Below are 27,708 nucleotides of genomic sequence, written 5' to 3'. Positions count from 1 at the left end.
GAATAGTACTTTTTTAGTATCAACGGCCCCGACTTCTTGCACATTAGTCTCGTGTTCTGGGTAGGCAATGTAAATTAGTCCCTATGTGTCACGTAAGGAACATTATAGATATTCACAGTCCATCAGCCGTGTAACTTCGCAGAATCATCCCGAAATAAATTCCCCTGAGAAAAATGTTTTTTTTGCTTGTATGTCAAGGAATTTATCAAAAGCACTTTTCGATAGATAACATCATCTTGTATATACTCTTGATCCTATTCCTGGATCAACGTGGAATAACAGGTTTTGTTTTGCTCTCAAATGTCTTCTAGTATAAACTCAGTCTGTGAAAACTATAGAAAAATGATTTCAAAAGTCAATCTTTCAACCCTATATGAATTAACTTTCTGTACGAACTATTTATCCCAAATAGTTGTGATTTCACATAATATTTTCTTTTTGTTTTCGAATGAACCGTACATATTTCTTTTGTTCCCGTCTGGGAAATATTACAAAGATTTCTTTCAATCTTGGATCTTGGATTCTCTACTTAAAATAACGTTAATATCAATTGTGAATTAGAATTTGATGTACTAAAATAACGCTATTTTCTATTTCGACCTTCAAAGCGAGACCTTTGTCCGTCCGAAAAACAACAGAGCACAAATTGGTATATTTAAAAAATAACAATGTTCATCGAACATTCCAACAGCTTTCATTACTATCAATTTTTCAACAGATCCTTAATCTTAATTGTATTCATGCATGAATCAATACTGCTCAAGCTTGAAATATGTTGTAAACACTCTGAAGCGTTTCAGTTTTAACAGAAATCTACACTTGTGAACATAATATTTGATTTCAAATAAATACGTCTTCTGTGATGTGTGTTTATGTTTATATAGGACCCGCAATATATGTGGAAAATCCAAATTTTCCATTCAGATTCAGTAAGTGACTCACAGAAATATTGAAATACACAGTTTCTTCAACTAACTCTACAATTTCAGAAATTTCACATCCAGTCCAAAATAAATTAAGAATGATGAACTTTCTACTGCAGAAGATATTTATTTTGTAAACATAACCAAATGTTAATTAATTTGTTCCCGCAGTCGTACCAGATACCATATAATGTAAATGTCAACATCTAACAACAGATATGAATAACAATGCAATTATGATTCTCGTTCATGCAGGAGTAGAATCCAGAGTGTAATCGAATTGATCACCTACAGACCGGTTTTTGCGTTTTACCCCTGATTAGTGCAGGAAAGATCCAACCTTGAAAGCAATAGATTTCAAACTTGGCTTGACTGCATATGTGAAAACTCCATCTTAGAGAAAGAGTTGTCAACTAGTTACAGTTTCATCTCGTGAGCAGAATTTCGAAAGCGAGAAAGAAGTATCCCATGTACTCTAGCAGAAATCAAAATCAAAGTTTGATGACTGCATGGAAGAGAGAAAAGGGGAGGTGGAGATAATCTGTGATCTTAGCAGGGCATTCGACTGTGTTGATCAAAATTGATCAAACCTTTGGTTATAAGGTTTGGTTTATAAGGTATATTATATATATATATATATATATATATATAATATATATATATATATATATATATATATATATATATATATATTATATATATATATATATATATATATATATATATATATATATATATATATATATATATATATATATATATATATATATATTTGGATGATGCAACTAATTTTTTTCTTTTTGCTATTAATGTAAGTTACAAAAAGGATTTGAAGCTCTATGACTTCTATTTGATTATCTGCGAGCGCTTTCGACAGCTGGTCGTGCTGTCATCTTCTAGGCACTCTTCTGTCTGAACGTGTTATCCTGTTGTGTGTCTTTTTATACGGTCCGAACGCCTCAATACAGGTACTTCTGTTGCTTTAGGTAAATTTGCCTGTATTTGGATTACATCAGGTACTATTCTTTGTGTTAAATCTTCTCCAGGTTCTTTGCTTCTAGGAGTGTATATTGATTTGTTTAATATACTGAATGTTAGGTTCGTTGTGTTTTGATTTGTACTTGTTACTTGATAAGTGATTTTTGACTGTCAAATTTATGGATGTTTAAGTTTTCCCAAATGTCCATGCGGTTTCCCTTATTGACTTGTTTTATGAGTTTTATGTTCTCTGGTGGGGGAAAGTTATGTTTGTTTTGTATGGCGTGTGTTGCGAGGTATGATTTATATACTATTGGGTTTATGTTTTTTCTTGGTTTGGCCGATATAGAATTTGTTGCAGTCCGAGCATTGTATACTGTATATCCCGTACAAAACCAAAACCAAAGCTCCAATTTAAAATAAACAAAAATCAAATTTAGTATACAAAATTTCTTGTTTGGATTGTTCCAAAACATATACAATAGGACAAACATCTAGACATCTAAGTAGTTGCATCACTTTCCATAAGAGCGACTGTAGACGAAATGTTAATTCTTGTGCATTAACAGAACATGTTAATTCGGAGGATCATAAAATGAATTTTGAAAATCCGAATATTTCAGATAGAGAAACCAATACAACTAAAAGAATATTTTTGGAAGTGATACATATTAATAACGAAGAACATTCAATGAATATACGAACTGATATTGACAGTCTCAGCAAAATTTAGACGTAGCTACTGAAATATTATAAAGAAAATAAAAGATCTAGTAATTCGACTATCATCTGTCATTATTCAATGTTTTTCAATCTGTTTTTGAACCTTTTTATATTTTATCCTGACGTTAGTAAGTTCTCCATATTTATATATTTTTTACAAGATATATAATCTTATTATTGTAGCTGTCCTGACGAAGGTGTGAAATATACCGAAAGCTCGACATATAACAAAGAGTTTTCTTTGTAACAGCCCAGCTATTGACTGCAACCTCATGAATTTGACCGATTTATAGTCAATCCAGTCACTAATCATTCTGGTATATATATATATATATATATATATATATATATATATATATATATATATATATATATATTTCAATATTGAAGTCTATAAAAAGTAAAATTTAATATTGAAATACTGAAATTAAAGGAAAATTAGTTGCATCAATCAAAAAAATAAAAATATATATATATATATATATATATATATATATATATATATAGATAAGTACATTTTGATCATTCCCATATTGATTTCAATTCAAGAGCCACCGGTAGACAGCTGTTTCAGCCTATTGGGCATCGTCAGTACCGGGCAGGCGGTCCTCGATTGAAGACAAAATGAGAAAAAACAAGAAAGTACTTGATAAAAATAGCTGCGTAAACGCAAGCGAAACAATAGTGGAACCACCTATTGGTGTGACACTCAAGTCAACTTGCCAAGTTTTTTTTCGCTTGCGATTACGCAGCTATTTTTATCAAGTACTTTCTTGGTTTTCCTCATTTTGTCTTCAATCGAGAACCGCCTGCCCGGTACTGACGATGCCCAATAGGCTGAAACAGCTGTGTACCGGTGGCTTGAATTGAAATCAATATGGGAATGATCAAAAAGTACTTATCTATTTATTTTTTGATTTTAATGATCTATTTTCCAGCAGCTTGACTGCATCAACTTTTCTAGATTATATATATATATATATATATATATATATATATATATATATATATATATATATATATATATATATATATATATATATATATATATATATGTACCCCTATCTATAACTTTGGGGACATTTTGTTCCTATAACTGTGTGTTTGAGGACATTTGATCAGTTTGAGGACAGTCCCCAAACTTTTCGTATACCTATCTGTTAGTTTGAGGACTCGAATAGTTTGGGGACCGTGAAATGATCTGTTTGAGGACAGTAATGGACAATTCGAGGACCTTTCGCAAAATTTGAGGACTTCATTTAAATAATTTCAAATTAGTGCATGATGTCGCCCTAGGCGAGTTTTTCTGAAAACCTCCACCGGTTTGGACCAAAATATTATATGGACTTTCGTATTTTGAATACCTACACCGTGTACCATGTAATTCTGATTCTGTAGGAAATATGCCTGCAATGTTATTCTTTTACATTCCAGATAGTTGAAGGTTTGCTTGAATTATTAGTTTGAAAATGTCTGCCCAGAGGTGGGAATTTTATTTTTGAATAAACTCAGTCGATTCACTCGGTACCAGATGTTGCAAAACTGTTACTTCTTTGTAACATCATGGATACGGCAATCACAACATTTTGAAAGACCACGAAGTGAGCGACATCTAGATTAAATAATTTGAACGTTACGCTCTGAAAAAACTTCAATTATGGCCATGAATAACCATTTACTTATGATGCACTGTTTGGAACCTTTGGTGTAGTAATGAATATTACTGGAGTTAGAATAAACTTGCTCTTTGAAGATGATCACTTGGTGATCGAAACACGTGTCGAGTTGTTAAAAATAACGATTTGTTGTTGGGAAAAAACTCCAGTAATATGAATAACCATATTCACAAATATTAATTGTTATTTCTATCTACTTCGAAATATTTTCACAGAAATTTGACAAATCCACTTGTGAACATTTTAACAAAGATGATGTTACTGATAAGTACATGAAATAATGCGTATGTATGTTGTTACGTGCCAAAGTATTGCCACGTAACAAACATTTGAAGGAATAATTCATGGGTACTCTTCACCTTTCAAATAGTCAACCAGTTCATCGAGGAGATGTATAATGGGTTGCATATCATACATAGCAGAAATAAATGAAAACTAAAATAACATAGTTCATATAAAAAGAAGAAATTATCATTCAAAACACAAGAGAAAGAGCATATCTAGATGCACAAAGAACCGTAACAGAATACACAGTATTTGAAACATCAAGTCGTCTCTTATTAAAAACAATTTTATTCAGTATCAGGAATTATCACTCGAACACTATCTGGCCACGTCTCGTCTGCCGATGGTACGATGCCTATATTATATCGGTAATTCCAGTAAATATGCATCCATTTGAATGCTCGTAGCAATAATTTTTGAAAATTGATCCGATTTCTGTAATTTGTTTACATTCTTTGTGGTCGATTAGTCACTGGTCCAATAGTACCTGGAAATAACATTCAAAAAAATAAATCAGAGAAATATAGTGATTTAATATTATGTAGTAGTATAACTTGTTACTTACCTAACGAATATTTATTGTACAGAATCAGATATATAATTAATTAGTAAATTGTAAACTTTATATGTGTCGTTTGTCAAATTCTTGTCAGCTGCTCAGTAGGTATTGGATGTTACTGATTGTAGATGACTGAGCTGGTCAATTCAAGTTCCGGGCGGCAATATTTGAATTTAGTTATTTAAACGTATCACAAGTGACGTTACGCAACCGTTAACAGTCGCAACTGTTGTTATTGAATTTTCCGCGAATTTTAGAACATATAGAACAGAGAAATAGATGTAGGTAACTCCAGTGTATTGTGAGAAGCATAAAAAGGGGACAGGAAGGAAAAAAAGAGAGGAGGGGCAGTCAGTAATGGTTGTGCATGGGAGCAACATGTCTTCTCTGTATTTTATGGTGGAATTTGTGGTTTTTACCAATTACGAAAAGCATTTCGAGTTTCAAACAGAGCAGACAAAGGCGCAAGATTTAATGTTTTCTTGCGACATCATCGACAGATTGTCGGATCCAAGGTTCCAGGCCGACTTCATTCCGAAGTCACCCCTGCTTTCTACACTACATGGTATAAAGCAGGTTTTGCAGCCCTCCATATTGCAGGAATAAGTTATAACAAGATAAGTGCTAGGTAACGCCTGGGGTGAGTTATCATATTTTCCAATTCCTGCATGCTGCAACCTTCCTTGTTGCTTACGCGACAGTCAACAGCTGAATAACAACCAGTAATAGTCATCATCGAAGAATTTCCAGTTAGCTTGATCACACCGAACGCTTCATGCATGCTATGCATAGACTATAGTGCACATAATAGTGACATCCGCTTCGCAGACAGCCATTTCACCGAATTAGTGATTGTCGGTTTCATATTGTTCATATGTTTCATATTTATAACAATATTTCATATACAATTGGGGTAGCTGCCATTGTAGATGAGGTGTGATCACACAAGCTCTTATTTGTTTTTAATTAGATTCAGAAGGCCTTTCCATACTTATTGTTGTGTATTAATTTATAAATCAATAAATCAGGTTAATTTCAAAACATCATCCTAGTGGTGGATTCATTTACCTTACCCACCCCCTACAAAACCGCTAGGCTAGCCGAGTGGTCATTCTTAACCAATCACCACAGTAACATATAGTTTTTGTTAGAAGTGACCATATAAATAAATTTGTTACTCATCGAAGATAAAGGTGAAATATCATCGTTTAGACCAAGATTATAATTATAAGAATTTATAACGTAACAATGTATTAGCATATGTTTAACTATTATGTCCTAGATACTATTGGAGTGCAATTCTATATCAATCGTCAGTTCTGTTGTTCTACGATATGATTCAAGATGAATGTTGTATGTCGTTGTTAAGGTTTAGTGAAAAATGTAATATGGTAGGAGAACTTAACTTGAATAAATATCTACAAAATAAAAAGTAATCATCATTACAAGAAGGAATAGTGGAATTCAAAAACTCTGCCTTCAACAGGTTATGGGCCCAGATGGTGATATATCTGAGCGGAATTAACTGGAAGTTATTTGGCACGCGCACATTGAAGAAGTTTATCACTGGTGGCAAATCTCAAACAATTTGATGGAACCGGATTTTCAAATTGGGAGTTTCGTCTGAAACTATTCTTGGAACAAAGTCATACATTGAAAGTATTGGAAGAAGATGATCCAAGGGACCAAGAAAAACTAGTGCAATTCAGAAAGAAAGATGCAAAGGCTAGGAACATTATAGTACAGTAGCTAGCTGATACTATCTTGGAAACAGTGGAAAACGAGAAAACAGCTAAGGAAATGTATGAAACATTGAAAAACACTTAAACTCGTAAGGGATTGTCCATCCAAGTTGACCTGCAGAGGAAATCAAGAAATATATCGAAGACAGCTTAAGTAATTTCATTGGAGATTTTGAAAAAACCGTCATAGATCTGAAAGTTAGTGAAGGTATTCTAGAAGAATCCGAAATAATATGTCAATTGCTAGCAGCAATGCCAGACAGTGATCAATTGATTTAATGTTCAGTACAAATCCCTAAGATGTTACTGTACAATTTGTTGAAAGCAAGTTACTACAGGCAATACGACCAGAAAACAATCATGGAGATGATTCTGTTGCTTTTATCAGTAGCTAAAGAGGTTATTTTCGTGAAAGAAGCAAGGGACGAGGACGGTCTCTGGCAAATGGTAGAGGAAGAGGACAATTCACGTCAAATGGGAGAAGACGAGTACAATATGTGTCAAAATTTTCCTTCAAATATAATAAGCGTGGAAAACCATGACCAAACGTAATGAGTGCAGAGACAGTTCGCATGTAGCTGATTGTGAAAATACAGTTCCTGATGAGATAGCATTTATTGCAAGTAACACGAATAGTTCAGTGTTCAATGAGTCATCTGAACTACTCCATAAGAGTGAACCAGCTAATAACGGCAACACTGCTTTATCTCTCCCGAATGGAATTATAACCTTTATTATTGACTCAGGAGCAACAAACCATCTGGTAAACAAACAAGCAGAGAATTTTTTATGTGAAATAAAATCTCTGAATTATAATGTTAATGTTGCCAAGAAAGGTTCTGCGATCAAGGTTTTTAAGAGTGGAGATTTGCATGTAGACGACACTGAAAGAAAAAATTTCAAATTGAAAGATGTATTCCAAAGTGAGAATTTGGACTATAATCTACTATCGGTAAAACGAATAGAAAACGAAGGATTCAAAGTAATCTTCGAAAGTGGAAAAGTTAAAATATGTGAAAAAGAGAATAAATAAAACATCTTTGTAAGGCAGTGTCAGAGGAAATCTATGTTATTTGTTTTAGACCAAGATTTTTTTAGTTCCAATATAGTAGAAAATCAGGACTTGATGCATGATGACGAATGAGTCATTCATCTAAATATCCATCAAAAAACTTATGCGAAGTTTGTTTGAAAGCAAAACAGTAACGTGTGAGATTCAAACCCCTACCTGAAGAAAGGAAAGCACGGAGAGCTCTAGAAATAATCTCAACAGATGTATCAGGACCCCTCACACCTGCAACAAGAGATGGCAAGAAATATTATTTAAGTTTCTTAGACCATTTCACACATTTTGCACATGTATATCTCCTAACGAATATGTTGCGATAATGAAGGAGAGTATAGCTCTAAAGAATTTCAAATGTTTTGTAAGAAGAAAAGTATACAGATTGAATATACAATACCAAGGAATCCGGAACAAAACTGAATTGCTGAAAGATTCAACAGAATGATCCTAGAGAAATCCAGATGTTTGATTCAAATCTGAAAAAATGTTTTTGGGGTGACGCTCTGTGTGCAGCAGTTTATCTACATAATCGACTGGAAGCAGCAGTGATTCCCAAAAACTACTCCAGCCAAACTGTGGCATGGATATGAATCAGATATAAATACAATCAAAGTTTTTGGTTGTGTGACATATGTACATGTACCAAAAGGAAATTGTACAGTAAAATTAGATTCACATTCACTAAAAACCATATTCATCGGTTACTGCAATAATGGATACAAACTGTATGACACTGAACAAAAAACAGTGGTGGTATCAAGATCCGTTATTTTTTGTGAAAACAGAAATATAAGAGATGCAATAAATCCAGAAGTACAACCAATACTAAATGAGGAAGACAATAAAGAAGTAGAAAATGTTATTTACTCTGATAATAATATCGAGGAGGATATATCTAAAAATATTCATGTTGAATTTCATTTTATTGAAGATCTGGTTGACCAGAATGAAATTCAAATAGAATATATTTCTACAAATGAACGTTGCAGACATTTTTACAAAAGCTCTAAGAGCTAATAAATTTGTCTTGTTTTGAAAAGCACTCAATATGACATAACTCATATTTAAACGTTACTTTGTTTATTTGAAATAGTTTTAATTTACATACTTTGAAGATTGTAGAGTTGGGGGAAAGTGTTGGTGTGTAATTCTATGTCAATTGTCAGTTCTGTTGCTCTATGATATGATTTGAGATGTATGTCCTTATGGTTTAGTAAAAAATGTAATATGGAAGAAGAACTTTACTTGAATAAATATCTACAAAATATAAAGTAATTAATACAAGAAGAAATAGTGGAATGCAAAAACTCTGCCTTTAACAGATACCAGAGGTATCAAGTGATTCTGAAGGGTCCATCCAGGTTCTCATAAGTGATTATTGAAAACATTTTCATTCACCTACTAATGACCTTCTGATAAATATTGACCACTTTCATCGTTCGTTAAATGATAAAGATACTAATCAGACATCTATTGGATTTGGGTTACCGACAGTGAAGATGTTTAATTAAATAAACCATGTGCGATGCCAAACAAATTGTGCAACTTTGTTCCATATAAATGATTTTTTTTAAATTTTTTCACAAATTGTTCTACTCTTTCTGACGGAGACAAATCTGGCAAATCAAAAATAAATAGAATTGAGAATTTTGTTATGAATGATGTGACTAACACGATTTTACCACTTTGATATATCAGATTGATAAATAATCAATCATGGTGACAGTCTAGTTTTTCTGAATGTTCATAAGATGACCACGAGTGGCGCTAGCCTTCACACACGTTATTCGAATCTACGATCAAATTGAGTTCAAATTGTAGATCACTTACAAATTTGAACATATTGCAAAAAATTGAGTTTACTGAAATTTCTTTCACAGGAAAAAATTACCAAAAGATCTGAGCAGTTGTACATTTTGTCATTAGATTAAAGCCTAGTGACTCACATCTAATAAATAGGTAAATATTTTTCAAAACAATGCAATATATTTTCAATGACGGGAAAGTTACCGATAGGAAAAAATCAGAATATTCAAAGTGCCCTAAATTCTAAAAGTTAAGTCCCATTTGAAAAGTCATCTTTTCTTGAACATGACATTAGGTGTAAACTTCCCAAAACACATCAAATTCGTTAGAAAATTCGTATCTTCTAAAAACTGCAATCTTAGTAGTGTTTCACCTGAAAACTATCGAATGAAATTCAATTTTTTCCAGAAATAGATCAAAAGTAGCCTCTCTCTGCTCAACCTGAAGAGTTGCAAAAAACTTCTCGGACATTCGAAAGAGATCAGTAATCTTCGAAATCCCTATTCTTTTGTTTATAAATGTTCTCCTGAGATGAGAAAATCAATACATCCATTTGATTTATCCAAAACAAACACTGCTCCCACAAACCATAACTGGAACACTCTTATCGAAGTGCGTTTCGGCAATCAAGTTTACATAATCAGAACTTGAACTGTACAGTAAATTTCATCTCCGGATAGCGCCAACTTGGTTGATGAAATATCGATTTTGTCTTACTCCTTCTCATAGAGCTAAATATGAACTTGAAAATTTCATTTGTTCTCATTGCTCAACTTATGATAACGTCGATTTGTACAACATAAAGGGACCAACAAACAAACACACAAGTGTATTCAAGTCCTCAAGTATAATATGAGTTCTGTGGTATATGAGATCTGTTGATGATTGAGCGTCTCATAAGAGTTGCAACTTGGCTCCTGCAACTTGGGAAACTCTAGGCAGCTGTGTTGTTATACTCTGTTTACATTCCATGTACATTACATTATATTCCATTACAATACATTCCATTTGAAAAAAATGAAATCATTATAACAATTGTACGAAAGTATGGAAGGGCCACACTAATTATCATTTTGTTATTTATTTAATTTTTTGATATTTGATTTCAATATCGAATATATGTTTTTCCAAGATTTAACCCAGTAATTCCGACCTAAATTATGAATTGTGAATGAGGCCAGGTTGAGTTGAGAGGTAAGTTTTGGTTGTAATATATGAAAGCGTAGAAAGACCACAATAATCAATACTATTATTTTTCCACAATTAACAGTTACAAGTGTGAATTTACATTCATAATCGTAAAGTCACAGCTTCAACTGTGATTTCACCCATTCTCAGTTACATCTCTGAATGCACATTTATAACTTATAACTGTAAATTGTGACCATCGTCTGTAGACAGCAAGCTTAACGTATTGAAACTGAGTACTCAGCACAATAGATGACGGCACGTTACATTTATTGCAAATTCATTTAGTATATAATTGGTAATGAAACAAAAAAATAAACTTTGTTTGAAAGTGGTTGACAATGTTTCATGGTGAATTTTAACAGTTCGGACTTCCATCGTCTGATATGATTCTAATGTTATTTTAAATCACCGAAAGAACAAATTAAATTAAAATGAATAGACGAAAATATCAGTTATATCAAACAATGAAACGTGAAATGAAACTACAATAAAATGAAACCAGTCGAAAAACTAAAAATTGATCAATTGAAAATGAAATTAAAAAAGATTCCAAAGCAAGTTACTTCACGACGTTTTATTTGTTAGTCACAATCGTCTTCGACAGTTGTAACTTGGGACACTATCGGGAGAAGTATCGTTATGCAATTACATCTTATATTCTATTACAAAAAGAAATTTAATCATTGTAATAGTTGTACTAATCATTTTGATATTTGACTTCAAGTGAAATATGAATTGTGAAAGGTTAACTTAAGAGATTACTTTTGGTAGAAACAAACAAAAGAAACAAAAATAACCTGTAACCGAACCTGACAGAAGTTAGATTCAAATAATACAACTAGAATTTGTAAAATATGATACGTATTGTGAATTCAGTAGTTGAATATAGTTTCGGATAGGTTAATTAGCAGGAAAGATTTCATTTTCATTTCATATCTGAAATGATTTGATCCTCACGGCTCTGATGGTTGGCTGAAAAGACTTTATATTTTTTGACTTTCTGAAATTGCCGTGGAACTTCGAACAAAATAGAAGCGATCACAATAAGGTATGCACACGTCGCGTCGTTTAACTCCATATCATCATCCATATTTGATGAGTGATGTTTACAGTTATGAGTATTAATTCATAGTTATAACTGTCAATTGTCAAATTCAGTTATAACTGTAAATTAGGGCCAGCGTCAGTAGATGTTCAGTACAATAGATGATGAGTTCGATGCAACTCAACCTATCTAAAACTATATTCAACTATAGTACAATTCCAGAATAGTAGGCACTGAATTCTCAGAAATATTACTGCATTAAAACGAAAAACTTGTTGTCTAAGGTTGTGATTCCATATATTTTATCATAATTTTTCCTCATCTGGTTAGTACAAGGCAGATTAAGGCAAAAACGTCAGCCATTTCTATGAATATTCAGTGCCTACTATTTGTGAATGAAATTTTAACAAATTTTCAATATGTGTTATGTTTCTCTAGTTGTAGTGGCATTAGTTGACTTCCATTGTCTGAAATGATTTGAAATCTCTGAAAGAAGAAATAAAATTGAAATGAATATTAACTCTTATATGTTTATATATATTATAAAACGTTAAATGGTATCTCAATAAAATAAAACTGAGCCAAAAACTAAACACTGAACTATTAAAATCTAAATAAAAAAGTAGAAAAAAATTCAAACCACGTTACTTTTCGACGATCTACAATCGTCTTTGGGAGATGACTAGACTATTCCGAAGACGATTGTGAATACTAACAACCAAAACGTCGTGAAGTAATTTCATTTTCAATTTTTACTTTTTTGACTAGTTTTATTATCTTATTGTAATTTCATTTCACGTTTCATTGTTTGACTCAGTTGATATTTTCAGCTATTCATTTTGATTTTATTTGTTCTTTCAGCGATTTAAAATCACATTAGAATCATATTTGACGGTGGAAGTCCGAACTATTAAAATTCACCAGATAACATTGTCAACCACTTTCAAACAAAGTTTATTTTTTCTTTAATTAGCAATTATATACTGAATAAATTTGCAATAAATGTAAAGTGCTGTCATGTATGGTGCCGAGTGCAAAGTTTCAATACGTGAGATTGCTGTCTACAGACGATGGTCACAAGTCACAGTTATGAATGTGCATTCAGAGTTGTAACAGTCAATTGATGAAATCACAGTTGACGCTGTGACTTTTACGATTACAAATGTGAATTCACACTCGTAACTGTTATATGAGGAAAAATAATAGTATCGATTATTGTGGTCCTTCCCTGTTTTCATATATTATAACCAAAACTAACCTCTTAACTCAATATGAGCTCGTTCACAATTATTCATAATTTGTGTCGAAATTACTGGGTTAAATCTTGGAAAAACATATTCCAGATTAAAGTCAAATATCAAAAAATTAAATGAATAACAAATGGCCCTTCCATACTTTCGTACAATTGTTATAATAATTGCATTTTTTTCCGAATGGAATGTGAGGTGTAAATGTAAACAGCACAGCTGCCCAGAATTTCCCAAGTTGCAGGAGCCAAGTTGCAACTGTAATGAGACACTTCAATATCCACAGATCCCATGTACTGCAGAATTCATAATTATATTATGTGTTTGTTGGTGCCTTTATTTTCGACAAATAGTGAGCAAAAAAATCTGAATTATACTGGAGCAATAATAACTCATGAAACTTATACGTCAATACTTAGCTCTATGAGAGGAAGTGAGAAGTAGTCTGTACAGACGTCGTTAGACAGAACGACGTAGTTGTAAAAATGTTGCCATATTTCGAGTTGTGACTCATTTTGAAAGATATCAATTTTGTAATATTAAATAATAATATTGTCATACTAGCAATTGTGCAAATGTTTTATATATTGTACCACGATGAATAATGTGTTGATTCGAAGAGAAGAGGGAAGAAAAAAAATTGAATAACATCACCCATCCTCCTTCTTATACTACGCACATTATGTGCGGCCACTATTTATGGATCATTTACAGTGTTTTAATGATTACAGGATTTATCCTTTCGCTATATTTGAAAGGTGTTCTAATTCATATAATTTCTACAGTTTGTACTTTAATCTAAATTAATGCTTCTGAACTTTAGTACACCTGTTGCAATAATTGAATGAATAATTGAAAACCTAATATTATGTTGATTTTCATTTAGATGTTCAGAATAACAAGACACCTTTCAAGATTTTTCCTCTCCCAAATACTGGAGCCAAGTTACAACTGTCACGACTCACTCGCGTCAACGTTTGCGGGGTCGTTATTTAAATTCAAGATCAAATTGAGTGCAAACTGTAGGCAAAAATACATTTCTTTCCCACTACATACTCGGTTCGTTGAATGTACTAAGTTTTCTGTTGATTTCTGCAAATAATATGCGCAAAATTGCTAACCAACGCAACATATTTCATGACTGCATCATCTTCTTGAAGATTCAGGATTTCGTGAGGATATCCAAAGTTTTGAAAGAGTAATTCGAGGATATAGAATGTTTCTTCAGATTGGCAGTGCTGCCAGCCAGACAAGAGTACAAGTAGTTTATAATACTGCGGCCAGATCCAAACTATATTCAATATCGTTTGTTGACACTATATACACATTTTTTTTAATTTCACTGACTGTATATGGAAATATCTTTTATTAATTATCTACCTGAAAAACTACTATCATTAAAGTTGAATGTATTACTATGGTGTTGATGATTCGATCTACTATTACGAATGCGGTGGAATTCTTTCATCGAATCACCTCGAATCATAAATTCAACTTTAATAACTTCAGTATTCGAGGTAACCAAGACATTTATAAGACGAGAGACTATTACGACATTATAGAAGGGCCACAAAAATCGAGATAATTTTTTCAAACTTACGATTGTGAATTCACAGTTAAACCTGTAAATCATGATCGGCGTCTGTTGGTAACAACTCCTCGCAACTTCACATCTCATTTTCACGTTGAATTTATTGAAATATTATTAATTTATAGTGTTTATTGAAAACAAGCTAATCTGTAATCTAACCTAACCGAAACTGCATACAACTTGTGCAACTAGAACTGAAAACAACGTATGAATTGCAAATTTATTAGTTGATTCTTGGTTTGGTTAGAATACCTAACAGAAGAGACAGTCAGCACGGAACAGCACCATGAACTTTTTACAATCTCGTGGTGAATACTGTGAACTTGGTAAAATGAAGCTAGTTTGGTTAAAATAATTCCTTAACAACCTGTCGAAATAAGAACGTTATAATTTCTCGACTCCAATCAGAATATATATCGGATAAGTTTCAAATAATTTGAATTACTTGTTGAAAAATTACATCAAACACCTGCAACACAGAATATAGCTCACAGAAACTTTAATCTTTAGATCAAAGTACCGATAAACTAGTATATTATCTGTGAGGTATTCTGTGGATAGGTTACTCTATTGTGAAGAGTGTGTTGTGAACAATGTACATGCCACGAGTTTGCTGTCTACAGACGAAGGTCATAATTTCCAGTTATAAAAACATATCCAATTATAATTACATATATGGAAAACAGTGAAACAAATTCATGAACATACAAGTATTCTGAAGAGAAACTTTCAATGCAATCACTTGTTGGTAGTAAAAAACATTGGTGTCTGTACGTAAAATTTTGATACCTACTGAGTTGTCTTCAGTACACTATTCCATACACATAATAGACAGTCTTGTGCAATAGACAGTTCAAGTTCGCCCTCCCTTTTTTAATGGTTATAAATTGAAAGAGTATATTTTTAGGAGAGATTAAACTTTGGGAAAGAAAGTTTTTGTGTTTTTACTTCTCCATCTCGATACAAAATATGTGGGAATCTTTCAAAGAAAGGAAGGAAGCAACCAATTACAGAAATTAACTATATACAAAGATGTGTAGATCATGAAAAGAAGTAACTTTCAGACACAAATTGAAAGAAATAGCCTTTTCGAGACAGCTATTTTCTTATACACATTGTTATATTATATATTTCTTTTGATAATTTGTTCTTTTAGTGTCACGTACATAAAGCAGTTACATTTTACGAAACATCGACATATTAGAAAAATTGGTTTTTCTTCCGATCTGATTCCAATATAAAAAAACTCCTCTGTAGTTTGGAGATTTTTATTTTTCTGACACGTGACATTCGTGAATTATTTTCTCAATTCATTTTGTCTTCCATCATGAATTTCGAAATTATTTTAAAATAAACACTGTTACTGAAAATTATAGCTAAGAGAACATATTTAATTTTTTCAAGAATACGTTTATGTATTTATTTCAACTGAAATGAAAAATGTCATTATGTGAAAACGTTGTAATATTATGGCCGCCCCCACCTCATTATGAAAAGTGGTATATTTCAAGAAAGCGAAATAAATAAATTAAATCAAAGAAAATAGTTGAATATAAACAAAATCCGATTACGTGTATAATATTTGTAAAAAAATAGAAAATACTTAAAATACTTCTGGTCTTGATTCATATGCAGAAATATAAAAGAGAAATGAGCATGAAATCATCAAAAGGATAGTTGTAAAAATATATATGTAAATATATATTTATATATACTACAATTCAATTGTAGTGGATTTCAGTTTTAACAAATTTAAATAAGTTTTTTATATGACTTCATTAGATAATTTATTTCCTTGAAGAAAAACTAATTTTTTTTAGATTTCAAGTTATTCTAGTGAAAAATGAAATTATAACTTTAAGAATTATACGTATGTCTCGATGAATTTTTTAAAAGTGAATTGAAATCTGGTACCTGCGTCTCTTACAAACAAATATCTTTCATTTCATTAGATTGTTTCAATCGGTTACTCAAGTACAATTACAAACTGTTATTACCAAAAATCTTGAAATTAAATATTTATTCGTTGATTCTATCGATAGGAAACATATCAACACTATGAATTGCCTGTCATCGAATCATTCACTCTGTCCAACATACAAAGCCAGAACTAGAATGACGGTAAACCCGTGAAGTATATATCTATGGAAAATATAAGACTTGCAACATCATCATGAATATTGAATATCAATATACAAAATGTTATATAATCTCATACCAGGATGTAAATTGAAATTATGATTAAACAAACGAAAAATATATATGCAATGAAATCAAACGCAGATGCAGAAAAGGACGAACAAATCCAAAAAAACGAAAAGATTGAATTAATGAAAGAAACAAAACGAAAAATGGAAAAAATAAAGATGTATCGACATCGTAGTACACGTATAAAATGAAAAAAAAATTAAGAACAGAAAATCATTCAAATAAAAATAATATGTAATCAGTCGATATCAAGTCAATAATTGACATACACGCATAAGTATCGATTTTCTTGGAACCAAATTTGATTTGGCTGATATGAACTCATCAAAGCCAAAAACTCCTCCCACACACGTAACGTACAATTCAAAGAAGCGATGTAGATTATTTATGGAATGACAAGTTTTATGCAAACCTGTTAATACTATGTGATTTGGGGACAGTATATAATTATATACGGGTTGTTTGGGGACCTAGTGCCCTAGGAAGGTTGTGTTTGGGGACACAATCACTTTATACGGTATAAGTTTATACTGTATGAATTTATACCGTATAAATATATACTGTCCCCGTATAAACACTTGGGGTACATATATATATATATATATATATATATACATATATATATATATATATATATATATATATATATATATATACACCGTTTCACTGTTTACAAACTACAAACTTGCCTTTAAATGTAATAATTAATAGCTTACAAAACCACTGGGATGTCATCTCCCAACGTTGTATGCTTGATTTTCCAAATTTTAAATCTATTTTTTAGAGTATATTTTTGACTCCAACGTTCTAGTCTTCCAGGACACTTTTTATAAACAAATTTTTGGTAAACTCAGTTCTCACCATGAAGAACAGAGAGATCAATCTAACACATCCACTTGTTGAAGATGAATATATTAAAGAACTAAAAGGTATTCTCCTTGAAAATTCATATCCTTGCAAACTTTTGAACAAACTACTTTTCAGCTCCTTTTCCGCAGTCATGAATACTGTTCCAAACAATTTAAATATTTCCATAAATAATAATAATTTGAATATTTCAAATAGTGGAGAGATACCTCCAAATTCATTATTTTTTAAAACATTACCACATTTTCAGTCTTTAACACCTAAACTCCTGAACGTTTTCAATAGTGAACATATTAAATTTGCTCAATACATCGTGACTACTACGAATAGTCTTTTTTCCAAAATCAAAACTCCTTTGAAAACTTTATAAAAGTCAAATGTAATATGTGAAATTCCTTGTCATACATGCGACAAGACATATGTTGGTCAAGAATTTTATCTGGACGCATAACGTCACATAAAAGTGATTGTAATACAAACAAAACCACCTGTGCACTTGCAGAGTAAACTACACCGAAGTTAGAGTTTTGTGTACTGAAAGCAATTTACAAAAAGGGTTGTTCTTTATCAAAAGGAATACCACTAACATGAACAAAAAGACTGAGCTCAACAACCTCAGCAACATTTATAATTACATCTTAAAATTGGAACTTTGTTCCAATCACATAAAATTCAGTAGAATTCACCTTAAACCCAAGATAGAATACTAGTTGATTGATGCAATCACTTAAAGCAATTGTAATCCCGCCTCTTTTTTTGTTTAACGAGGCCGAACGAATACTCGTATAACAAATGTTTAATTTTCTGAAGTGGACCAAGAGAGAATGAGACTTACGGAATACAAGTATTAAGTAAATTTCTAGACAGTGAATGTAGTATTCCACATAGGTTTTGTTTCATAATTGGTGTTTGTGTTATGATATACATGCAAGCGAAGTTAGAGAACAAAGTAGGTTACGATTTTCTGACATATAACTTTGTATCCGCAAAGGTATTATCTCCCGTTGCCCAACTTTCTTGGTAAACCATGTGTGAATATGAGAAAGTTGTCATGTATTCGTATGTTGAAATTAGCGATTCGACGATTTTATGAGAAATACAGAATGACTTGATATCTGATAAACAAGATAACACGGAAATTAGCTGCAGCAACTCCGCGGACGTAAATAGTCTCCCATTTACGGACAAAATTTACTTAAAACAGAGATACCTACAATAGTGTTGCATAACTATCGCCGAAAGGACGCCACCAACATTCATTTCAAATGGGCAGGGGTTTTATGAAAGCTCGTTTTCATTTTCGGAAATCGGACGAATCGTTTCTAAGTGATTTTCAGTTCATTATTCGTTTCGAAAATCTGCAAACAAACAATAATCATCATAATTTCACAAAAAAAATCTAAACGCACTCAGTTCATTCCGATGTTTGAAATCTTCACCATTTACATTTACGAAATTAAAATTAAGGACTGCGATGCAAAATATTATGGACAGACAAAAAGATCTATAAAAATGAGATATAAGGAACACTTAGCACACCTAAAATATGGAAGACCAGAAAAATCAGCAGTCGCTTAACATATTTTGCAACAAAATCGTTCCATAGACTTCAGTTCATCAATATTAGTTAGACAAGTTAACAACAGCAGGCATCTAGATGCCTATGAGAGTGTAAAAATAGGTAAACATAATAATATTATGAGAAACGGTGGTGGAACAATACCTAATAGTATCGTAACAGTAAATAATTATCAGATTTGCCTGACTATTACATAAGGACACATTGTAAAATTAATTTAAAACTAGTAAATAAGGCAATATTGTGAAATTGATTTAAAATATTTGAAACGTAGGTAATTAGAAGAGGTATCTATGATATGAATAAGGTTAACATCGTACGTATTTTTAGTTTAATTTTCCTCTTGAAGATGATCACCTAGTGCTCAAAACACGTGTCGAGGTGTTAAAAGAACGGTTTGGTGTTCGTATAAAACTCCAGTAATATTTATTTTAGAAGATGTTCAACCCATCGCATAATTTTTGTCTTCATTTCTGCTTCAAGTATGGAATTCACAATCAACAATATTTGTTACAGATGTTATAACAGACATGAACGCTACATCACCAAAATCATCTCTGGCCAAACTAGGACTATACCCACGACCAAAAACTCTTAAAGTTATGATCCTAGGTCAAGGAGGAGTTGGAAAATCAGGTGAGTTAGAAATACCAAGTGTGTTTCACATGATTGAAATGATTTTTTGGTATTATTATACAGTAGCCAAATTTTAAAAAACCTTTTATATGTACTTTCACCGACCTAATTATAGGTATTTCTGCTAAAATTTGAAATATTGTTATTCGTTGGCAAACCACAGAAAGAACCAGTTTTCAAATTGAAATGTAGAAATGGAATCTGTAATGTGGAATAAGTTCAACACAGTTCATGAATATTATACAGACTTCAAATGATGTTTCAATGTCTATTTGATGAGGTCTCTAAATAATGCAGTTACTTCTAATCAGCTCCTTAAAAGCATCGTGTATCACAATGTTTATTTTCGTGAAATACTTCCAAACTTCCACGTCAGAAAGTTTGTAAGTTTAATAGCTGACAAACCTCAAGTTCATCACAGAAACCGACGTCCCATTTTTCACCTGAATTAAAATATTCCCCTATTTTCTGCCCACGCACACATCAAAAACTTTAGTGATTTTGTTTGACTTGTTATGCCCGACGAAATTAAAAACTCAACCGATTCTGGGTGAAGAAACCTTCAGAGAAGTTTCAAAGTCATATTTATTCATCGAAAGTTAGGGAAAGTTCTGCGATTTCGGGAACCTCAAATCAAATATCGGTATACGCCATATTTTGTTGACATCCTTTTGTGGGATATGACATCCACATCAAAGGATCTGTAATGTTTATGGAATTTTGACATTTTAGATGCTGCTCTAAGAGACGGCTTTAGCCCATGAAGCCTCCGTATGCAATCAATACCCTGGCTCCCTCTTGTATAAAAATTTATATCAACGATTTATTAGAAAAAAACAAAAATTCAATATACAGGGTGTAACTGAATAAGTGTAAAACATTTAAGAAGGTGGTTCCTCATCGAAAAAAAGGTAGGATCTTTCATATAACGAAATTTTATTGGAGCATCCCTTGTTAAGATACAGCCCCTTAAAGGGGGTACATGAAATGTGTATAACAATTTTTTCCACAAGCACTAAAAAAAGTTACAATATTGAAATTAACCTGACGTTTTGTAATACCAAAAAGACACTTATCCGGAAATTTATTTGGTTTACCCCACGGTTGTAAGGGGTGGAAAACGCAACCCCAAAAATTTTTTTCCAAAGTAATTTTTTGTCTCATGATTTGTTTACCATTCAAAAATTTATTTCCGATAGCCTGTTTCATTTTGAACAAAAAATTTCTCTTGGGTTTTTTGCCCAAAATAAACCAGTTCGCAGAAAAAATTATTTTACGAACAACTACAGAGATACATCGTCATAAATGCAAAAATACGACACTAATCTATCTAGTAGGTCGCTATTAGCGATAGTGACATTTAAATTGGTATGATGCTGTCAGTTTGTGAATTTTCGAAATTAAATTAATACTAATTGTGTGTTGTTGTTCTGTTCTTAATTTGTTACTTTAATAATTTACTTGTTATTAAAATGTCATACACAAATGAGGGAATGGCTGATATGCATTACGGTTACGGTCTGTCGCAGGGGAATGGGTTAGAAGCTTCTAGAAGATATGCTGAAATGTATCCTCACAGGCAGCATCCTTCACATAGAATATTTGCTCGACTTCATCAACGATTATGAGAATATGGTGCATTCCACAAAAGAACGCAGGATTGTGGTCGCCATCGAGAAGTACGAACACCACAGCTTGAGGAAGCAGTACTTAATTTGATTGAACAACCTACTACCAGTACTAGAAAGATTGCTTTCCAGCTAAATGTTGATTATATGACGATATTTCGAATTATGAAGGAACAACTCTTATACCCTTACCATCTGCAACGAGTACAGGCACTGTTACCGCGAGACTTTCCGAACCGTCTTGAATTTTACAATTGGATGCTGGAAATGATTAGAAGAAATTGTGACTTTCTGAAGACGATATAATTCACAGACGAATGTAGTTTTTTTCGGGACGAGATTATTAATTTTCATAATTACCACATGTGTGCTGATGAAAACCCTCACGCTATTGTCGAAACTAACCATCAAGAACAGTTTTCTCTTAACGTGTGGCTCGGAGTTATTGGGGATGATTTAATTGTGCCTCATTTTCTACCTCCTCGATTAAATGGTGAGGCATACGTTCAATTTTTAAGAGAAGTACATCCAGTACTGCTGGAGGAAGTTCCTTTGGACGTCAGAAAGGAAATGTTTTTTATGCATGATGGGGCTCCCGTCCATTTTAGTCAAGTAGCACGTCAGCAGTCAACTGAAACATATGCAAATCAGTGAATAGGTCGAGAAGGACCACAGAACTGGCCCGCTCGATTCCCGGATCTCAATCCTCTCGATTTCCCTATTTGGGGCCATTTGCAGCATTTGGTTTATCGTACTCCTGTTCGCGATGTAGAGAACTCAAGAAACCGCATCATCGATGCGTGCAGGGTAATCAGAGAGACTCCAGGAATATTTGAGCGAATACGTTGCTTAATGCGCAGACGTCTAGACGCATGCGTAATGTCTGAAGGTAGACATTGGTGGAAGGTGAACATTTTCTATGATTTCTACATGTTTTGTGTTTTGTTATTAATAAATTAGTTTTGTTTATTACCCTTTAATCGTTTAATGCAGGTACTAACTAAAAAATAACAATAAATCCAGTTCGCATTCATGACGATGTATCTCTGTAGTTGTTCGTAAAATCATTTTTTGCTGCGAACTGCGAACAGGCTATCGGAAATAAATTTTTGAATAGTAAATAAATAATAGGACAAAAAGTTACATTGGAAACCAAAAAACTGTGTAACTGTGTAACAATATTAGGATTTGATTTTTTCTTAAAACAACTACTGTGCACGTGCAAATATAAATGGCACCGTTGCATGAACATTTAGCTTTCATTTTCTGTATAATATCTATGTATGTTGTGAATTTTGAAACCAGAAAAATGCATATTGTGCTCACTTGAACAATTTTATAATTGTACCCACCGAGGGGACATTTGAAGCACACGAAAGGGGCAATTGTAACATTATCTGAAATACCGTTATTATACATGACGATGCTGTTGTTTTTATTAAAAATACCGATATTCAGCTTCAAATTATTTGTTATTCGCAAACAATTAAAACCTTTAATTACTATCATATTCATCATCATCACAATTAACACAAAAGAAATAATCAGGACGCAGCTTATGTGCACAATTTTTATGTGCCCACTTTTTACATTTGTGACACTGGATCCACGTGGATGACGATGAGTCTTCGTACATTTTAAAGCATTAAGGACACATTGATTCTTCATCATCTGTGCTATTGCGGATTTTTATTTTGTTATTTGTCGTCCCTTTCTGAATCCATTTCAGTTTTACAGCCTGCGCTTTTTGTTTTCTTAATGCTTCTTCTCCTAGCAATTGTTTCCCTGAGGTGTCTGTTAGAATTGCACTCTACTTTGTTCTTTGTTTGTAATTTTTTTCCTAGTTGGAAGTGGTCGAATAGTTTCCAAAACTTTAAAAGAATTATTGAGCTGGCTTTCTGAAGAAGAAGAATCAGGCTCAGAGCTAGGATCTGGAATAGAAATATTTCCAAGGGTCTCGTTTTGATTTGGTGTGTCATTGTTTTCTTGTGACATCAGAAGTTTATTAGTAACAGAAGAGAGCGCATATTCATCATCTCTGAAAATATCCCCATTAAACGGTCAATGCCAGACACTTTAAAACCGGCTGCTAAATCAGTCGGGGTAGTTTGGGAAAAGCTTCTGCAACAATCCCTGGTAGATCATAAATTGTCATTGTCTTACCGGGGTGACACTCCATCCAATTGTCCATAGTTATGTTCACGTATTGCTTAAATGGGCCATACACTCCACGATCTAAAGGTTGCAATTTGTGGGAATAATGCGGCGGAAATGACAATAGAACCACTACATTTTCTCTGCACAATTCGATAGTTTTTATAAATACATGAGAGTCATGGTTGTCAAGTAGAAGTAACACTTTTTTTTCTTTGGTTGGCCTAACATGATCTATGAAATGTTTCATAAAGACTAAACATGTCTCCTCATTCATCCACCACGGCCCGTTGACGTCACCTATACATCCTGGTGGGTCATTATTTATAAAAAATTACTGAAATTTCTTGCGAGGGAAAATAAATAAAGTTGATATAGTGTTTCCCAATGCATCAACAGCAGTGCAGACAGTTACTAGTGTACCTCGTTCTCCAGATTTAACGGCACCGACCTGCTTCGTACCTTTCACTGCCACAATTTTCGAAGGCTTTTGCAGGATAGTAACACACGAATAGCAGTTATTTTTATAAATCGGTCGGATGGTCCTCTTTTGGTTCTTCTAATTCTTTGACGAGTCATTGTAATCTAAAAATTAGAATTAACAGTATGTCACTTGGGGGTACATTTGTAACATGTTACAAATGTACCCACCGACCGTGTTACAATTGTACCGACTTCACATTACAGCAAACTATTCGCAATCGATAAAAAAGGACAACACATAACCTTAAATTGCTCTTAGACTATTATTCGTAAACAGATGAACTACCTGTGTTAACTTATTTACTTTAGGACGATTGCTAACACGTCAGTTGTACAAAAAATTAGAAAATACTTACATTTTACTTACAGATCGCAAAAACGCCCAAATTTCACTTACACGTTATCATTTCGACGTGTGCTTCTCAACTGTCGGTGAACTTTGTGCTACACAATTATTCAAATGATTAGTTGCCAAATCTATAGATCGAAGATAAAACGACATTATGGGCGGTGTTACGATTGTACCGCGTTACCAATACACCTCAGCAACTTTTGATACTTTATAAAGCTCAGAACGAACTCCGACCCTGAGTATAACCTGAAGCTGCTGGATTCCATCTAGAAAAGATCCATCCGCCTGACTGGAGACGCCAACATCACTTGCCACCTTGATAGTCTGGAACACCGAAGGAAGGTTGGCGATTTGTCTCCCTTTTGTAGATACTTTCACGAGAAATGTTCAAGCGACTTGGCACATTTGATTCCACCAAGAGGTAGGTAGGTCTGAACAACCCACAAGGGTGGATTGTGGCTCACACCTATTCACAGTCGGTCAAATAAATCCAGCTTCTTAACGAAGCCGATTAGTTTGCATGGTGAGTGGTCTTTCAGGTCAGATGGTGAGAGTACGGATTTGCCGAACTCAAAGAACTGATTCAGTCCCCAGCGGGGCAGGCACAAATTATATGCTCTGCTGTTTCATCACTTTCCAGACAGAGGCGACACACACTGTCTTCCGACAGTCCAAGTCTCTGCATATGATGATTCAAATGACAGTGACCTGTAAGAAGGCCTCATAGACATCGCAGTTCATCCCTACTATAGTCCAACAACTGTTTGGAATCAAGCTTCGAAGGGTGAATAAATGTCCTGGAGCCAATCCTGGATGATTCTTCCAGAAGTCTATACATCTTATTGCCATCCAGGTGTTCAGTATTTGTTTGGCAAAGCCCAAAGCGATGCCAATGACAGGTTCTGGTCCAATAAATCCGCTTGCAGCACCCTCCTTTGCAAGAGAGTCAGCAGCTTCATTGCCTTCCAGGCCAGTATGGCCAGAAATCCAGACCAAAGACAATCTTTCGAGTCTTCCTATCGAGGAGAGTCGTTTTTGACAGTATGCTACCAATTCGGACGTTGCTCGGTAGGAGCCAAGAGCTTCCAACGCCGCTTAACTGTCCGAGAATATTTTTATTGATTTGTGAGTGAGGTTGGATTTATCCAATATCTCCGCGCACAATTCAATAGCGTAAATTTCCGCTTGGAATACAGTCGCATAAGTACCTAGGCAGGTAGATAACTCTGTCCTAGGTCTGCGACTGAAAACACCTGCACCAGAACCGGAAGGTGTTCTTGTTCCATCTGTGAACCAACAACTATCTGCTCTTAATATTTCCTTTTCCCGGAGGATCCAGTCCTATCTACTCGGGAATAGTACTTTATAAGGCAATTCGTAGTTGACAGTTGGAGGCATACAGTCAGAGGTCATTTCCAGAATGCTGTTACTTCCAATGTCAACCAACAGTGTGTTGCACTCTGCATTGAATCGATTTGTGCACTTGGCAATGTGCACAAGTCTGTAAGCAGTCCATCTAGCTTCTCTTTCCAGAAAAATGTGGAGAGGAGGTAGATCTAGAAGGATCTCAATGGCCGCTGATGCTGTGGTACTGATGGCACCACTAATAGCTAGACAAGCCTGTCTCTGTAAACCAGAGAGCTTCGCTTGGGCCGTTTTCTGTAAAGCCTTCGGCCACCAAGCAATTGCACCATGAGTGATCATTGGTCTGACAATCATCACATAAATCATCAAGAGAGTTACATACCAGAAATACGCGACGGACTATTGTTGCTCATCGTTTCGAGATTCAACTCAGTACGCCTCGAACTTCACTGTTCAAGAACTGTTTCATTTGAAGAACTGCGTTTATGTGGAATAAAATTCTTGAGAACGTATTTCCAAATATGTCATTAGTTGAATTCAAAACTTATTGCCGCCTTTCACATTGCCAAATACTATTTTCTCAGACAGATCCATAGACGACATATACTATGACGTCAACAATTTTCATTCTAACACATTCACCGATGGATCAACGATAATTAGTTTTTTTTTATAATTCTGTTGTCGACAGTATCACCACCACCACATCCAGAATAATAATGTGGTTTTTGTTCACATCAATTTATTTTAAACGTCAGTCACAGAACGCAAATTAATTTTCTTCTTATGACTCGCCTCTAAATTGTCCATGCAGGGTGTTAGAGCAAGAGTTGGTAACAAAGCATTATAAAAGACCTCGTTAATTGGTTCTCATCAAATAAACTGACACTCAATGAAATTCAGATGCACTAACTGTCATTGAATGACTGAAATGAATTGATGATTATCACTAACTTGTATATTCATGAAACAAATGTCGAAATAGTAGAGAAAAATCTGTTTACTGTCAACCAGATGTCGCACTCCTACGAAAGACAACCCTCAGAAGTCGAAACTTGTACGAGCTAAGGATTAACAAAGTCTTACCTTTCAACGTGTGATTCCTAACACGGGTTGGACGATAGCAAGTAAAATCGATCGTTCAGACTGGGGCTTGAACCACCGACCAACACGGTAGTCGATTCGAGTGAGTGAACAAAGCACACACGTCGAACCGCCCGGCTACCGACCATAAGCATTATTCATATGAATTAATTGCATCGCCTTCAAAGTAGGCCCCTATCGAAGTAATACACTTAAGCCAATGATCAAAACACTAGAAAGCATTTTTAAAAATCGATTTCAGTATTCACTGTGAATCCTTTTTTTTTCTCATCAATCAGCTGAAAACTGGTGCTTACTAGTGATAATTTGAGTTTTGGAACAACATAAAGTAGACCGGAGCCATATCAGGTGAATATTGTGGCTATTCGATAAGATTTGTTGAGTTTTCGGCCAGAAATTTGCATAACGCTCAGATAATATTTTTTATTCACTTCTGGTAAGAATTCCAAGTGCACAATGTGGCGGATATCGCAAAAACTGTTAATATTATTTCACTCTTG

General features: G+C 33.6%; 1 protein-coding gene and 1 long non-coding RNA gene across 3 annotated transcripts in view; both read left to right on the top strand.

Moving 5' to 3' along the window:
• Positions 1–27,708, top strand: part of LOC111507026 (ras-related and estrogen-regulated growth inhibitor) — a 155,448-nt gene that overhangs the window by 89,379 nt on the left and 38,361 nt on the right. For both annotated transcript variants that reach the window (XM_074182963.1, XM_074182965.1), the window contains exon 2: positions 20,003–20,122. In XM_074182963.1, the coding sequence (XP_074039064.1) occupies positions 20,017–20,122 (106 nt within the window). In that variant the 5' untranslated portion in view covers positions 20,003–20,016. The remainder of the gene's footprint in view (positions 1–20,002; positions 20,123–27,708) is intronic.
• Positions 7,296–8,809, top strand: LOC141485690 (uncharacterized). Its single transcript, XR_012467352.1, has 2 exons — positions 7,296–7,928; positions 7,985–8,809. It is a non-coding gene; the product is annotated as an uncharacterized lncRNA (long non-coding RNA).

The sequence above is a fragment of the Leptinotarsa decemlineata genome, unplaced genomic scaffold (assembly GCF_025532065.1).
Source record: "Leptinotarsa decemlineata unplaced genomic scaffold, Ldec_3_MD MMD2_tig00026330_RagTag_RagTag, whole genome shotgun sequence".
NCBI lineage: Eukaryota > Metazoa > Arthropoda > Insecta > Coleoptera > Chrysomelidae > Leptinotarsa > Leptinotarsa decemlineata.
The sequence above is the reverse complement of the archived record's forward strand: the minus strand, read 5'-3'. Positions and strand labels throughout refer to the sequence as shown.